A 16,547-nucleotide genomic window follows, 5' to 3' on the forward strand; every position below is an offset into this window, starting at 1 on the left:
GACAATGTTCTGTATTGGACTGGTAAGATGTATCGCGTTATTGAGGCGTGACCTGATAGATATAGGTAGACTAATTTATGAAAGTCAGAATCTTCGAGCAAGCTCTAGATAGAGAAATGGTGTCATTTTTAGATATGTCGACAAAGCTGTTAGGTAGACACGTTCTGTGATTCTTTCACAGTCGCTACATGTTTGTCACATGCAGTGGGAGTCTAACGCCAGGGTCTCGACGTTGTTTCTGCTGGTGAAAATATTGCAGCATTTGAGGATGACGATACATCAAATTGAGCTTCTTTAAAGTTGAAAAATTCAAAAAATTCTGAAAAGAGTTTGTTCTGATTTCATGCGATGGCGTAAATACACGGTCTATGTTTGTTGAACGGTTACAAGGGCGTAGTACAAGACATAAGGCTAAACATAAATGATTGTTGATCAAACAATCTCCGTCTTGCAGTATTTTCTCTGCAGGACGATGTATTTGAAGTTGTGCCATAAATACCATTGTCTGTATTCAGAAGAACGGATTACACATTTTCCAGGCTTCCGTACGCAAATATCGGAAACGGTAGCGGCCCAGAAGGCACGTCCCAGGGCTTGTACACCTAAGCTTCTGCTGTTCACGACCGTCTGACATCCAGGCGTTCTCCTATTGACATCATCTTTTGTAAAAGCGTATGTCTTCCGGTGAAGCACTTCTCTTCAAGTAATGTCGTTGATGATGCCCAGACGCTCCGTACGATCAAGTCGGGTAACCAACAACATAGAAACTGGAATGTCGCGACCGGTAAGTGATGGAAAGGGTGAAAGAAATTTTGGAAGGGCACCAACTGCGCAGAGGGTACGTGACGACAATGAAATCACTTTATATCTTCAACACTGACAGGAGGATCTGACATGCTTCATCGGCTTCCTAGGCACTCTTTTTTCTCATATTGCTGGTGCTCTTTCCATAATCACTTGATCAATAACATGATCAATACACGAAATCTATTTGCATTTATTCGACAAAAGAGGCATGAATGTCGGAAGTAAGAAGCTTTGGGGCTGCTCGATCGCGCTCCTATCCCTCTGCGCTGATCTTATGTCTGATGTTGACTTCGATTCGTGTGACTTGATACTCTTTTCCGCCAAAATATTCCTCAATCGTACCTTCTGCAGTACTTGAATAGCACTTTTCGACATCCGCTGTTCTTGTCGAGCTCCATTGCCTTTTCCATCTCTCGGAAATTGAGACCCTCGAAATCCTCATCGCGTTTCAACGCCATCTCCTCCTCAGCCATTGTACAGGTGAAGAGTTCAAGCCTGTCTTTCTTCGCATTGTATCTCGGACAAAATGTGGTTGGTGCCAAGCATTGAAGGCGGTAAAATTGGGGCATGAGGAATTCGGCCCAGCAGAGAGAGCGGTGTTTTACAGCTTGCCAAAGAGGGCCGCAGTTAGGATACCAGGGCTTTACTGGTAGAGTCTGATGGACAGCCCAAGCTTGAAGTCTTGTGTCCAGGGCATCGATGCTTTTGACATATCGTGCCAGACTCAAGAGCGATCGAACACTCCCATGCACATTGATTTCCGTTTCAGGCGTGTCAATCAAAGGCCATGGAGCAATGGCAACTTGCTTCAAAACGAGTGCCAGATGATGAGCTAGTCTCGGAGCTATCTGTATTCGATGATTGCGGCTGGCTAGCGACAAATTCAGTATTGTAGATAACGTTAGGAATAAGCTCTGCCAATCATTCTGGCCGATTTGGCGGTCGTGATGTAGATCGTTTCTATAGGGAGGTGCAAGGCTATCTTTCACATCTTTCTCCAGGTTCTCGAGAATGATATAGATGAGCTCAAAGGGAAGATGAGTCATGCTGTGTTCATTGGTTCGAAGACTGATAGATCAAGATTCGTTTCGAAGCGAGGAGCAGTACGGGTCTGAACATGGAAGAGACACATCCGCATTTAAGGTCAAAATTTTTTTAGAAGAACAATGAGGTCAACACAACACTGTGTTTTGCTAGTCTTCTCTCGACACCAGTCATACACTGTGTGTTGTAGGGAAACTTCGGAGACACACATGGCAACCACAACGCCGCATATAAGCGGCTGCACAAGCGCAAACCAGGACGGTCCTACAAGAAACCAGTAGATAAATTATTCTCAAAACCTGAGAAATATAGTCACGGATACATCGTCGACGTCCACCCCTCCCTATTCTTATGTGCTCCATCATGGTAGCCTTCAGATACTGCTGCGCGCCCTTCGTCCACCGAATTTCAGCATCTCTCTTTACGTCTATACATGTCACTGTATCTCCAAAGCAGTCTTGATGATTCTGAGCATATTGTGTATGGTGCTCTTTAATAAGCTGACTGAGATCCTTTACCGGTGTACCCATTGAACGAACAGCCGGTATTTTAGTTCCTGATCTGGCAGTCTCTTCGAGGTCTGCTGTTGGCCAAATTATGTCGATGATGCTGAACGAAGGAAAATTGTCAATGTGGTTTCGTGTGATCAGGCCTGTCTCGATATCTTTGTGGACGGTACCCAATAAAATATCATCAATCTGTCTTCAACTCATTTTGTCGGACCCAACAAATTAACGAAGAGCAGCGTACATTAGACGGGCTTTCTGATCTTCATCTGAGTCCTGTTGACCCTTGGAATATGTAAGAGAAATGAGGGGGCTAAGACCTGGCCGAGAATGCAGGCATATGCTGTAGCGCTTCGCAATCGTCGAACACAAATCATTCACAAACATCCCTCAACGACCATCACTCGCAAGAACTCTCCCACAAATATCATTCCCCACCCTTCCTTCCCCTGACAACCCACAACGGGTCCACCCTCCCACTCCCCATCCCCAGAAACCCCATCAACCTCCCCACCTCCCCCTTGTCCTCCGCACCCTCCCCCTCCTTAACCCGACCATCGCACACCTCAACTATCTCCACGCCTTCCCACCCACTGAAAGCCAGATAATCACCCACCATCTCCAGCCTCTCCTCCTCACTAATCCTCAACCACCTACTCACCGCCTTAGTCGGAAAACACCGATTACTAACGACCAAATGCACCATTCCCCCTTCCCTCGTCATCGCCCTCACACTGTCCAGAACCTCAAGTGGACGGGTCAGGTAGTCGATACTGACTACACAAACTGTCGCATCCAGTTTCCCCTGCTCGCCATTGCCACCGCCACCATCACCCACACCTATCCCAACAAGGCCAGGGTTGGCGTTAAGATCCTGCACCACCCTATCACACAAAATCGGGTTCGCGTCCAATTCAGCCTTATTCATCCCCACGCCTACGACACGCAGCCCTCGATCCTCTCGATCCTTCCCCTCCTTCCCTTCGACGGCTACCCTAGCCCTCTCCTCCAACTCAGCAGGGAAATGGCTGACCCAGCTCGAACACAAATCCAGCACCGTCCCCTCCCGCGGCAGATTCTGCGCGTAATACTGCCTTAGCAAACCAATGGCGTGGTCGTCGATGTGGGTGACGAAGCGCGCGGAGCGGTAGAAGGATGTGTCGGTGGAGGGATCTTGGCGGTGGAAGTCGGTGGCTGTGTAAGGGAATGTGGTGTGTGGGGTTTTGTAGGGGCGGGAAGGGAAGGTTGGGGGATCGGCTGACATAGGGGTGGTTGTGGAAATGGGTCTGGTGAGGTAGTAGGCTAGTGGGGGGATGGAGAGGGAGAGGAGGATTGTGCGTTTGCGGACTGGGCTGGAGAGCAAGGGAGATCGGAGGGGCGTCATTTGACTGAGATTGGAGGAGAGATGTCATGGGAATGGAAATGGAAAGTGCGATGGAGGGAAGGGCGGAGGAGAGGCGGGAGGAGAATGTATGACGTCGAGACTTTGGTGTGGGTGATTGCTTTGGATGATAGGTTGTCGACCTTGAGAGAGGCTACCTTTCAGATTGAAGGTATTATTGTTTGTATTTCGGTGGTATGTTCTCTTAGAGATATTATAGATGGGCATTGGATGGTCAACCTGGATTTGAAGTCGAATTCCCCATCATAAGCTTGAAGTCCTGTCCGAAAGATTTATATCGGGTTTTGACATCCACTCACTGCTGTTTTAAATCTACAGACCTCCTTCCAAGTATCAGAATCGTACGGGACATGTCTTTGCTGCTACAGGTGTAGTCATTTCTCCCATGAAACATTTGATGCAAAATTGACTCTCCGGTACGTCGTTCTCAATCCATCATGTTGACTTCTGAAAGATAAGTGGGCTTCGGAAGCCCATAAAGAGAGTGCAAGAGCCTGACATCTACACACACTGTCAAGCGAGCGGTAGCAGTGTACAAAGCCCCATCTCATACATCTCCCCAACCCACAAATCCTCCCCCGCCCACCTCCGCCGCAGCTAAACCCCTCAATTCCAACGAACATGATCAAAATAGCCGAACAGTCAAAACCTTCTGCTCCAGAGTGTCATGAAACATGAAAGCGTTGACCGACCTCCACTGTGGCACGCTTGCGCCTGTCCCCATCGTCGGAATCATCGCCACATAAGTCAACAAAAATATCATGTAACGGTACCGCACATGCAACGCATTGGCTTCTATAGTGAGAAATACTCCGAACGCTGGGAACACAGTATAGTCTGTGATTTCTTTATCAATTCCCGCCGTCGCGATCCAAGCCATCGCGCTTATGATCGGGACGTAGTATTGGCGATGCTCATGGTGGGGCTGGTGTTCGAGGAACACGTGAGCGTAGATTAAATTGTTGTCGGATCGCGACGTCAAGGCCGACGACGACGACGTAACCGTGCTATTGTCCCCACCTTCATCCCCACTCGTCAAGGTCCGCGGTGAGGGTTCCCTGAACTCGATGAACCCCCTAGCAACCGGCCCTGCCGTCGGATTCTCCTCCTAGAAAATCGTGTACCTTCCATAGAGGTACCTCTCATTCTGTCCGATTGCGAAGAATGCCTGATTGAAGCCCCAGCAGAGAAAATTCGTCTGGATCATGCTGCCGGCGGGCAGCCCGCTGACGTATATTTCGACGGTGTCTTTGCCGAATGTTTGGGGTCGGACTGCCTCATCGAAGGGTTGTCGCACGGCCTGAGAGAGGAAACTGATAGTGGATTCGTAGGCGTCGAGGTCGGTGAATGCGCCGGCGAGGGGGCCGGTGGTGGGTGCCCAGGTTACGGTTAGTTCTTCGGGGATCCATCCGAGGGTAAAGTTGGAGGTGGTGGGAAGGGGAGGGGTTGTGAGATTTGAGACGATGGAAGGGTTAGAGGGGATGGGTGGTGGGATAACGGAGGCGAGGGAGGTGTAGAGCGCGGTGAGAATGGTAGCGAAGCTGGGCTTGGTCAGGCTGTGGAGAAACATGGCTGTGTATGATGAGTTAGGCTGTGATCACTCCCCGTGTACATAGTCCAGTATTGCAATACGAATCAGACATGGTGACAAGGCTGCCAGTCAGCAACCAAAAGTATTTTGTCCGTGGACTAGCCGTGATGTTATTAATGCAGAGATTCGAGTTGGCGCAAGAGAGCACCATGCGCAGACGTCAGATGTCTTGCATGCATGCGGCTGAAAGGCGTGGATTTCTGACGCTTTATATAGATCATGCTGCATGAGATAACGACTGGGTCTTGAGAGGAACGTCGTCCATTGTTGTGGAATGACCTGGAAATTGTAGGAGTGAAGAGCGCGAGGAATGAAACAACTATTGCGCGACCCATCGCAGCATATAGGTTGTGTGGCAAGAGCATCTCGTAAGCGGCAGCCCCAGTAGAGGCTTAATAATAGATCTCCGATACCATGTGACATGGCCAATCCACATGTTGGCACAAATGCTTGTTGTAGAAAGTGAAATCGAAAGAGTTGTGAATATGGCTCGAGAACCCTGCACATTGAGGGAAAGGAGCGCAGGAAGTTGATGTGCAACGATACAAACTCATCAAGGTGAAAGGCTCCTCCTCACCTGCACGTGGAACACGTATTCAGCTGAAGCTATGTTACATAAGTCTGTCTATAAGAATCCACCAAACGCAGGCAATCTGTCCGTTTCCTCATATGACACGAACGCGTTTCGCCATCCTAATTGCCTCCAGTACCATAGCTCCTTTTGTGTCCTATTCCAGATTACCGTAGGCATTCGTTTGTCGTGCTAACATGCAGTGTCTACCCACATCTAAGCTTTTGGCTTCCTACCTCTCTTCGCTCCACCAATCGCTGCCTTCTTCCCACTCCCCTTCTTCTCCACTCGTCCACTCTGCACCTTCTCCGCTGGGGCAGCCTGACTCTTTGGCCGTCCTCTAGGCTTCCTCTCCCCAGCCGCGGTCGGCACCGGTTTGGCTTTGGGCTTCGCAGCGCCCTTTGGCCGTCCACGACCCTTCTTCACTCCATTCGTTGCTGGAGCAGGTTCTTCTTTCTTAGCGATCTTTGCAGGAGTCTTAGCTTTCTTGTCTTTGGGCGCTTCAGCGGCGTCGTCAGCCTTGCCCTTCTTGCTCGCACTCGCAGTCGAGGCCTTTGCTGCCTTGCCCTTTGGTGTCTTAGATTTGGGTGTCTTCTTCTCTTTCTCGGCCTCTTTCGCCTCTTCCTCGTCAGTCTCCATCACGTCGTCGTTACGATCCGGGCGCTCAACACCGTCTTTGTCAGGGCCATCTTCCCCGCCCGGCGCCGTGTCAGCACCACCTCCGTTCTTGTTGTCTGGATGTTTCTCTTCGACTTGGAGTTCGGATTGATTCTTCACGACATCGTTGCCGGAGCGGGAGAGCGCGATGGCAGGGTCGTCGGGCTTCGCAGCTTTTTTGATTGTATTGCCTCGTTTGGATGTGACGGCGGCTTCGCCTTCAGTCTTCTTTTCTGAGACCTCACCACCGGGGGTGGCGCCGTTCCAATTCCAGGTGGCTAAGACGAATTAGCGGGAGCGACTTGCACAGGAGGCGGAGAAGGAAACAGGCAGAAGCATGCGCATGGTCGCGCGTGCAACCACTGGAAGAATCCGGAGGCTGGGTGTGCGAAGTGAATTATGAAGTGTCTAAAACGAACCTTTATCGCCAATTTCAGGCTCGTCGCTTGCCATGGCGTTGGCAACTAGAGACCGGATGGTACTGGGGATGTAAGACGTGATGAATATGGAGTCGCACAGGTAGCACGACCTCAGATATGCGAAAATAGACGCGAGAAAGCAACAAAAGTGTGTAGTGTCAAAGCCTGCAAGAAGTGAAGGACGCGAAAAGAAGATGTTGACGAAATGAAGTCGCGCTCCTGAGTTCAACACTAAGCTGAAAAGAGTTGGAAATGATATCAGGGCTAGGCAGGCCCATCATTTTCACCATTTGCAAAAAGCCTGGGCACACTTGACCTTGGCATATGTCTATTGTCGTACCTTATGACTTACATCCATGCTTGACAACTACTCAGACTCACCTCCCTGGTCTTGTCGTATTGCTGAAGAGCATCATCTTTCGGATGACACTTTGAAGGATGGTATGATCAAATAACACACTCTTCTGGTCAAGTCACGACTGCAACAGAGGCACGTTGTGATTTGAATTTAAATCTCAGCAAATACACCAATGTATCTTCTGCACAAGTGATCCTGTATTTTGCGTTTTCTGTCGTATGAATTTGCGTTTCAAAGGAAGACACCAACGCTGTCCTACGCTGCGATCCAACAGACAACGTCGACTTCGACGTCAAAATGTCTCTCGAGAAATGGCTCAAGTGACCACAGAATCTAGTGTTCCCTTCCGTAAAAACCTTGTGCAACAAGATTGGTCTTGCTTGTCAATATCCTATACGACTGCTTTGATCGTGATCAATCTAACATGTCTCGTTCTATATGAATCTGTAGTCACGCCCTGTGGACACCAACAGCCACCTTCTCCCCACACATGCGCATATAAGGAAGGGCAGAGAAAACGTCGCCCTTAACCAGATCTATCTCTTACGAAAACCACCTATGCGAAACTGCGCGCCAGAGCCACAATGCATATCCCCATCATCATGACCCTCATACTGCAAACGTCCCTTCATTTCTCCCACGTCCTAAGCGCATCTATCAATCCACCCCCAACTCACAACCTCAAAGCCCGCGCTTCCCAAAACAGGACCCTTACATGGGCAGACTGTACCAAACTGCCCGCCGGTTCCATAAAAATCGACACAGATCACACTTTCCTGGTGCGTCCCCCTCCCCTAACACCCTCCCCTAACACCCTCCTAGTTCACAGGCTATTGGTCCCCCTCCAACACCGAAATCTGCATCGACATCCTCGACTACACAGCCAGCCGCGCAGTGGGCCAATTCTTCAGCGACACCTTCGACCCCCAGCGCGGCGTCCGCATATTGAATGTGCGTCATGAACCGGAAACCAAGGGCATGCTGTCATTTCGACCGCGGTATTCGGGGCCGGGGCTGATTCTTACGATCTCGATCCGGGGGAAGTTTCATGGGAGGGTGATCCCTCATGAAGTTTTCAATGTCGAGTATCGATTTGGGGAGGGGGTGAGCGAGGGGATCGGGAGTAACGGGGGTAGGAGGGGAAATGGAACTGTTGTTGGTGGAGGGGAGGAGGAGGGGGAGGTGATGGGTGTCGTGCAGAGTATAGTGTAGGTAGAAGGGAGGCAGGGAAAGAGCACGGAAGAAACGTCTTCGATTTCCATCATTCACAACAAAGTCTAGAATACAATGCAGGCCTCCTCCCACCTGCCTGCCTGCCAATTCGATTCAATTCAATTCATTTTTCGCTTCCCGTGATAAGCCTGAAAACCCTTGCTTCAAGAATAATTGGTTAGGTACTTTCGAATTGCTCGCAGAAGAAACTCATGTCGAGGGGGAGAAGAGGAGCTGTGACTCCCCCATTGTTTGATCAATCAATAACATCAATAACATGTCTTGTGTGGAAGGGAGCACGATCCAACGCCCACCCATTTCAATGACCGTAATTTGCGCCCCAGCCGCCTCGATTGCTGTTGTTGTAATAATTACCTCCGTAGCCTCCGCTGTAGCCGCCGTAGCCTTGATGGCCGCCTTGTTGGCCCGATTGAGGTCCACCGGCGCCAGGACCGCCTCCGTATTGCGAGTGTCCTGGGTATCCGCTATATCCGCTGGCACTGAATCTGGCGTCTTGGGTCGGTAGGCCTGTCTGCGGATTCACTGCCGAGCCTGGCCTGCCTCCTGATTGGCCAAGTGCTGGGCTTGGGCCTCCTGGGATCTTCGACGAGTCACCGTAGCCTCGTAGCGGATCGTCTGCACCACTCGTCAGAGATTGCCCCTGGCCTTGAAACCCAGACTGTGAGCGGCCAAAGACGTCAGGAATGCTGCTCTGATTGCTACCGTGTAGGTTGTCTTGTGGCTGTGCAGAACCTGCGCGACCACCGTAGTTGCTCAGACCTGGAGCTCCCCCACCTTCCCTGCCTGAACTTGGAAGCTGTTGCCCGAATGCGCCGGCGTTGGCTGGAGACGCCGAGTGCTGTTCGTGAGATGTTTGTGGAGAAGCTCCATAGCCTGCATGCTGTTGAGCATAGAGGCTTTTACCACCACCACCGCTAAATGGCCCACTAGCTCCATATCCGCTCTGCCCACCTCCGTAGCTGTAGCTAGGGCTTTGAGCCAAATACTGGTCTTCAAATCGTCGGCCGTCGTCGTACATTGGGCGCTCGCGACTGTATGGCTGATTGTGCATTTGACCCATGTAGGAAGAATAATAGTTGTTGTAGGGATAGCCGCCATATCCATAGCCTCCGTGTTGACCTGGTGCTGAGCTGTGGGCTGGGTTTGCAGGCTGCTGTGATGGCATGGTACCATAAGGCGTGGAATGGCCGCTATTCTGCGGTTCTGAAGAATGTCCAAATCTACTTTGAACAGTGGCTTGTTGCGGTGGTTGGCCCGGAGCAGACGTACCAATTGCGCTGCTAGTTCTTGGTTGCGACGACGAAGAGTCCTGGCCCGGCTGCGGCTGTTGCCCGTATCCTCCGTAGTGATTTTGGAATGCATTTCGCTGCTCTTCTGAATTATAGTACGAGGACATATTTGCTGCGCTGCTTCCGTATTTTTCAGCCCCATATTGTCGAGGCTCAATACCCGTTGATTGATTTGAATTACTGCCGAAGGGATCGTACGGCTGCGATTGCTGCAATTGCTGCCCGAATGGTTCGTAAGCTTTCTGCGAAGAAGCCGTGTTCTCTGGCTGCGTAGAAGGCTGTCCGTATCGCTCGCTGTATTGACTAAATGGGTGGATTGATGGCTGACTTTCACTAGCCGATTGCTGGACTGACTGGAGGGGTTGTGAGACAGGTGGTAGGCCAGGTGCCGGTCGTGGAACGGGCAGCGTTTCGACTGCAGGTGGTGCTGGAAGCTCTTGTTGTTGTTGTTGTTGTTGTTGCTGCTGAGGTGCTGGAGGGAGCGAAGCTCTGGGAGCTACAGGTGAATGCTGCGGTGGCTGAGCTCTTGTTTCGGCATCTTCTCTGTCACTGTCAACGTCGACATCTTCTGGTGTCCCATTCAATCCCATGCTCCCAAATTGTACCGCTGTCTTATCTACAGCATGTTTGCCAGGCATCACGACTGCCTCCTGCTGCTCCAAAATCTTTCTTTGGAAGCTAGCCGATCTTCCAGGCATGCCCGTAGCTTTGTAGGCAGTAGTTGCGAAGCCACCGAGCGGTGGCCGCCCCGTCGACTGGTGACCGAGCCCAAGAGGGGTTCCACTAATATTTCGGTGATCTATGGTGCTTGCTACTGTACTAGCAGCGGTCGCAGAAGCTGTAGGCCCCGAATTATCCGGCAGCTTTTCTAAATTCGTCTCCGTCAGATCATCTTTGGGAGGTGTGATATCTGTGGCCTGTTCTGAAGTTGCCAAATCTGACGTGGGTGGAGTGCTTGGTACCTCAGATGTCGGCTCTGCGGAGATTGGGGGAGGTAGGGGTTGCAGACCGTCCGTGGGTCCCGCAATTGTTGGGATAGGAGGCTCGATGGGAGCATCATGACTAGGCGCAGCCTGTGGTGCTTTTTGGGAGGAGCTGCCTTAGGCTTCGCAAACATGCTGGCCCACGTCTTCGGTGCACTATTTGTTGGAGCGGGCTTCTCCTCCTCCACTGCTGGTTGCGCAGATTCAGGCGTCACGTGCTCCCAGGACGAATCTAGATTATTGGGGTCTGTTTCTGGAGATGCTGCGCTCCAATCACCAACAGCTTTATCGGTGACTGCAGTGTCGTTGTAGCCTTTCGTGTCGGTGGAAAAGCCATTGACCCTGGGAGCCGTCGATCCACGGCTCCCCCTGCCACCTCGAGAAGCCGCTCTTCCACGGTCGGAGCCTCGTCCACGACTTCCACGAGCAACATCCGCTCCCCCACGACCGCGTCCACCTCTTGTAGACTGAACAGGTCCCTCCGTCGAAGGTGCGGCGGATTCTTTGGGCTTTGACTGTGAGCGGTCTTTGGTCTTCTTTTTGACTTCGCCCCATTGCGAGACATTCCCTATTCTACTGTGTTAGAGCTATATCAACAAGAAGTAAGTGGTGTGAGCTTACCCTCCGTGATTCTGTTGATTGTGCCCTCCAGATCTCCATCTGTTTCTGCCAGTGCGAAGACAATGTCCTCGTCCGTCCAGTCAGGAAACATTTCCTTAATTGTGGCTAATTGGCTGGAGAATTTGCTCTTCAGCTCTCCAATTTCACCCTCATCCTCCAAATTTGGCGTACTCGACTCCACTTTGCTGCCACCTGCCTGGTTTCTTCCACCTCGGCCTCTGCTGGTGAAGCCGCCTCTGCCGGCTCGCCCTGAGCCTCTGGTTCTTGGGCCAGAAGGCCTTGATTTTACTTCTGACATTTTGCGATTGTATCTGTTGCTCTATGTGAACGGATCTGGGTCGGACAAGTGTTGTGTGATCCGTCAGACGACTTGGCGTTGGTGACAGATGCTCAATAGGGGCGGTTGCCTTGTGGCTGCGAATTCGAGAGCACAGTAAGCTCGCCTGTGACGGCTAAAGATATTATAGTAGGTATCAAGATAGAGGGTTGCGGCAAAGGTGGTGGCTGGGAGGGAAGGACAATGATCGTACGGCAAGTTTCATTCAGTGCATTCACTCGTAGAATCTTTGGACTCACGAGCGCGTAACGCCAAGTGGCGCTAGTGTTAGCGCTGCTGCTCTGTACAACTCTTGGCACTCTCGTCCCCCCTCCCGTCTTTCCCTGGTATTGCGTCGCCACGGTTCGCCCTCGCTTCTTCAGTAACGCAGGATGGTCTGATATGCTCCTTCTGCCTATCAAGGCGATAGCAGTGCTTCCGTGACATTACTGGTGAGACTGCACGAGTTGCATGGCAGACCACCTTCGGCAGACTGATGCCGTAATTCCCGATCTCAAAGACGGTGAATATCCGCCATGAGAGTAACACTTGCCCTTCAATGGAAGGCTCTCATCGACAAAATACACCCCTCCCTCCCGATCTCCTTTCGTCAGTCACGAACCGTGCTCAAAGCTCTCGATTCTTCCTTCCAGAACCAGCTAGACATGCATCACCCGATCGACGAAGCGCACCCAACTAGCAACCACATCACCACGCTCTTAGGCAATCCACTCTTCCTGAAAAAGTCTTTGCTGAAAGTATCTCGGCGGGAAGAGCCACTGGTGCGCATGGAGAATGCGATTGCTCAGGGATTCGCAAACCTATACCTTGTGAAGGATTGTCTCCGTGCGCACTTCAAAGATTGCAATGCAGACCAAGACCCTCGCAAAGCCATGGAAGACTCAGAAGCTGCAAAGTTGATTCTACATTGGCTGTGGTCATCCGGCAATTCACGAACCTTTCAGCATTTGGCGGACCCTCAGTTGACGAGGCTGATTGTCCATTTTCTCGTCGCTAAGCGAGAGTACAACATGATCCACCATTGGATACAGCTAGGAGATGACACTCTGGAAGGATCATCTGACTCTCGCAAGATTCCTGGACGAACGTTGTTGGAATTGGTAGTGTCGGAATCAAGATTCGGTGGTGGCTTTCAATCTGCTCTCCTTATCTTCTACGAGTATGTGCGCAAATTTGCAAGCTGCATTGAGAAAGAGCGAGAGAACAGGTCAAGGCTTTTATATACTCTAAGGCCAGCTGGGCGATATCTAGTGAACACAATTGCGTCTCTGGTGCGCGAGGGAAAATTATCAGCGGATGATTACGACAAATTTGTGGGTTTCGCGAAGCTTTGGACTTGCAGGGTTTCATATGAACGTGCCTGGCTAGAGCTGCATCATCCGTCACGTCCGAGTCCTGATGCAGCACTCAAATACCTTCAAGACATGAACATCACACAAAGCAGCGCTCTAGCCAGAACTGGCAGGCGTAATAACGTGAAGATCGGCATTCAGACTGCGGAATTATTGCTTTCTCAGGGCAGACAGCAGGATGCTGCCCTTGTCATGGAAATTTTGAAGCAGCACTTTCCCGACGCTATTGGATATCGGGGCTCAGTACAAAAAATTGAGAAGTCTGAGCCCGAGGGCGCAGAGACACGTGACTTATTTGACTTACGACTTCTTGAGAGCTTAACAACAGGTTAAAGCCGGAGATCGGGCGGTTAATGTTAAGGCACGGATTTCCTGACAGACTTCGAGGACGTTACCCTTTGCTTGAACAGCAAGAGAAGGCATACTAGCATCCATACGGCTCGAAAGAGTTAACAGGCTTGACTGGCTATTTCACGGCCACCTCAGCCACTACCTATATACTATGCGCGCACTCTTTCTTCTAGTCATCACGCTCCGCCATAAGCTTCGACGCCAAATGCCGTGTACCTCAGCTTTGAGCTGTTGACAGGGCGATTTTGATGAGATGGTACTGTCTAAATCTTAGATTCCGCAGCTTATCCATGAACCTGAGACATATGGGTCGTACGAATCTGAACGAAGTGCGTGTAGCTCCGCGTGTCTCTGGGATGTCTCTGCCGCTTTCATCTGAAGGTCATTTAGTCGACGAATGAGGGAATAGTAAACATGCCCTGAAAAATGGATGTTATGCCAAACGAGCTATCACGCATAGTGAATTACAGAGACCGCTGACTCAGATGGTGGCCTGGAGGTTGCAGGATTCGAAAGCCAATCCAAACCTCCCACCACCAGAATTGCATGCCAAGGGCCTTACAATCGAAAGACGCACCTTTTGACGGCGAGAAGGTTGTCCAAGAATTCGTGGCAATTCAAGAGAAGAACTGTATTCTCTCACATGATTATCATGAGTCCAGGCGGGAGAAGATGGTCATTCGAATGAAGCGGCGGGCCATAAACGGTTGGGCTTTTCGAGACATTGCGCATCCGGTGGAGGGGTAAAAGATGACACGATGTCCGTCAGTGGGAGAATTCCGGATAATTTATAGCTTTCTGGGTCATTCTGAGGAAGGCTCTCTACAAGTCTCAATGATGCACGAATGTACACCAGCATTCACGAGCACTTAGACTTAAGGTATCACAGATTGATGGCGGATGACGCGGCTCTTCTGATGCTCCCACTCTATAAAGGCTCTAATGAGGGGGTCAATCACTTTGATAATGACATTTTTCGCAATTGAGGCACGATAACCTTCTAATCTTTTGCGCTGGCCTACAAAGACTTACGTCACAAGGTGTAGAGAATTCATTCACTTCGATGCATACGTGGCAAACAGTGGTCACAAGACGTAGTACGACGCAGGTCACCGCTTGACACATACAGAACTGGCCACGCATCCAACAATGGCTGCACCTCCAAAAACGACTACACTCGTATTGTTCTCACATATTTGACAACGCTCCGACACCACGAGTTGTATTAATTCACGACGTGTTTGGGCTTCGAGCACCAGTCACCATTTTCCACTCGACACGTCATACGTAGTGAAAGCGTACAAAAGACATTTCGAAGTTTCTCTCAGGCCCTTCTGGGATATCAGGATCATGGACAATTTACCAACGGAGATACATCTCTTGATAGCGGAAAGTCTAAGAGAGGGTCCTAGAGTCCTGCAACCTCATCGAGATGACGTACGCGCAGTCTCGACTATGGCATGGGAGAGATTAGATTGGAATTCATGTCTCAAGTGGAATACTAAGCTTCCTAAGTTTTGGGACGCCGTTTTCCAGACTGTACAGGATCTGCTAAACCTGTCTCTCGTCAACCGAAAATATTATGCGATCGCCTCCCCCATCATGAACAAAATCCTGGCGTTAGTCCTCAAATGTATAAAACCGCCCTGGGTCGAAGTGAAGAAGGCACGCGAAAGACAAGTCCGTACTTTAGCTCGATACCTCGATGGCATTACCAACCTAGGCCGCAATTTTCGCCGTTGGGCAGTCCGAGTCACCGCCCCTGCAAATGGATACCGGCTTAAAAGCTTTACAGGGCATGGCAGAGTCTCTTCATACAACTTGTGGGCTGAAAGACTCATGAATAATCGATTCTACATGCCAAAACGTCGCGTGTATGGCAGTAGTACTCACGTCATGCCGTCACTCGACACATCGCCCACTGCCCCTGGGAGACATTCGCGGCTAATCGACCCTGAACAATCTTGCTATGATGAACCAGCTGGACTTCTGTACATGTTAAGGAGCCTAAACAATGACATAATTGACTACAAATATATTACTAGCACCGATGAGTATGAGATCATCGTCCACGATCGGCCTGTGAAGCGAGCTTTGGTGGAGCATGAAGGTCAGCAACATCAAGGTCATCGCATTTATAGTCCGGTCTCAATTGAAGATCGAGCACCACAAGAGCGAGAATGAGTCAGTACGACTGAAGACAAATACGACATACGCGGGAAGTCATGGGGCACGTGCTTGGAGAAATTTTGGTGGTTGCTGGGTTTGTTGCAGTCGGCCTAGACGCTGGATAGGTTTGCCTTGAGGCCTCTGATAATGAGTTCAATTTAGTGCCAAAAAATGGGAAAGGGAAAGGGATTCATGGCCTTACGCGGGATATGAACCAAATGAATATACTTATCTAGAACTCTAGGTACTACGCCCTCACCTTCCCCTTCGTCACCATCACCACTCCCTCCGAAATTCGCGCCATCTCCACATCCCGCCTCCCCTCCTCGTCCACAAGATCCAACTCCACCACCTCCGGATATATCGCGTGCAGAAGACACAACAGCGCCAGTGCCCTCCCCTCAAAAAGTCCACTCACAACATCAAACCCTTGCCTCCTCCCCCTTCCCTCCATTCCCATCGTCCTCCCTCTCCCCTTCTCCATGCCCATCCTCACTTTGCCTACCCAACTCCCATATCATCTGCTCGACAATCACCAACTCCTCACCCTCACCCGTCTCCCTCACCCACCTTTCCCATCGGAAAAGCCATCTTACTCGCCTCATTCATATGTCTTGGCACATGTCTCTCACAGTAGGAACTTGTCGAGGAAGTTTTTGCAGTTGATGGGTAAACGAAAGGGCGGTGTGGATTCAGTGGTGTGGATTAAGTAGCGCCCAAGATGGGGATGTGGAGGGGGTTGGGGTGGGAGGACCCAGATCCAGCTTACGTAGGAGCTTTAGTAGTGTGCCGGTTGGTGATGTACCGGATTTGTTGCGGAAGGGGTTGGGAATTTCAGAGCAGGGGGGTGGGACCAT

The 16,547-nt window shown here is 50.6% G+C and overlaps 7 protein-coding genes across 7 annotated transcripts; 2 read left to right on the top strand and 5 right to left on the bottom strand.

Moving 5' to 3' along the window:
* Positions 1-1,139: 1,139 nt before the first annotated feature.
* On the bottom strand, positions 1,140-1,853 carry KY384_000778 (uncharacterized protein; the record flags this gene model as incomplete). Its single annotated transcript, XM_044809312.1, has 1 exon — positions 1,140-1,853. The coding sequence occupies one exon, from the start codon at positions 1,851-1,853 to the stop codon at positions 1,140-1,142; it is 714 nt and encodes a 237-aa protein (XP_044665299.1).
* Positions 1,854-2,784: 931 nt separating this feature from the next.
* Positions 2,785-3,741, bottom strand: KY384_000779 (uncharacterized protein; the record flags this gene model as incomplete). Its single annotated transcript, XM_044809313.1, has 1 exon — positions 2,785-3,741. One exon carries the CDS (start codon positions 3,739-3,741, stop codon positions 2,785-2,787), a length of 957 nt encoding a protein of 318 aa, XP_044665300.1.
* Positions 3,742-4,384: 643 nt separating this feature from the next.
* Positions 4,385-5,329, bottom strand: KY384_000780 (uncharacterized protein; the record flags this gene model as incomplete). The annotated part of the gene is made up of 2 exons (XM_044809314.1): positions 4,385-4,835; positions 4,899-5,329. The coding sequence occupies 2 exons, from the start codon at positions 5,327-5,329 to the stop codon at positions 4,385-4,387; spliced, it is 882 nt and encodes a 293-aa protein (XP_044665301.1).
* An 808-nt stretch (positions 5,330-6,137) lies between these two features.
* KY384_000781 (uncharacterized protein) lies at positions 6,138-7,031 on the bottom strand (the record flags this gene model as incomplete). The annotated part of the gene is made up of 2 exons (XM_044809315.1): positions 6,138-6,856; positions 6,998-7,031. 2 exons carry the CDS (start codon positions 7,029-7,031, stop codon positions 6,138-6,140), a joined length of 753 nt encoding a protein of 250 aa, XP_044665302.1.
* Positions 7,032-8,886: 1,855 nt separating this feature from the next.
* Positions 8,887-11,779, bottom strand: KY384_000782 (uncharacterized protein; the record flags this gene model as incomplete). The annotated part of the gene is made up of 3 exons (XM_044809316.1): positions 8,887-10,972; positions 11,005-11,428; positions 11,482-11,779. The coding sequence occupies 3 exons, from the start codon at positions 11,777-11,779 to the stop codon at positions 8,887-8,889; spliced, it is 2,808 nt and encodes a 935-aa protein (XP_044665303.1).
* A 554-nt stretch (positions 11,780-12,333) lies between these two features.
* On the top strand, positions 12,334-13,503 carry KY384_000783 (uncharacterized protein; the record flags this gene model as incomplete). Its single annotated transcript, XM_044809317.1, has 1 exon — positions 12,334-13,503. One exon carries the CDS (start codon positions 12,334-12,336, stop codon positions 13,501-13,503), a length of 1,170 nt encoding a protein of 389 aa, XP_044665304.1.
* A 1,368-nt stretch (positions 13,504-14,871) lies between these two features.
* On the top strand, positions 14,872-15,705 carry KY384_000784 (uncharacterized protein; the record flags this gene model as incomplete). Its single annotated transcript, XM_044809318.1, has 1 exon — positions 14,872-15,705. The coding sequence occupies one exon, from the start codon at positions 14,872-14,874 to the stop codon at positions 15,703-15,705; it is 834 nt and encodes a 277-aa protein (XP_044665305.1).
* Between the last annotated feature and the right edge of the window lie 842 nt (positions 15,706-16,547).

Source organism: Bacidia gigantensis, assembly GCF_019456465.1.
Source record: "Bacidia gigantensis strain McMullin 20006 chromosome Unknown contig_74, whole genome shotgun sequence".
NCBI lineage: Eukaryota > Fungi > Ascomycota > Lecanoromycetes > Lecanorales > Ramalinaceae > Bacidia > Bacidia gigantensis.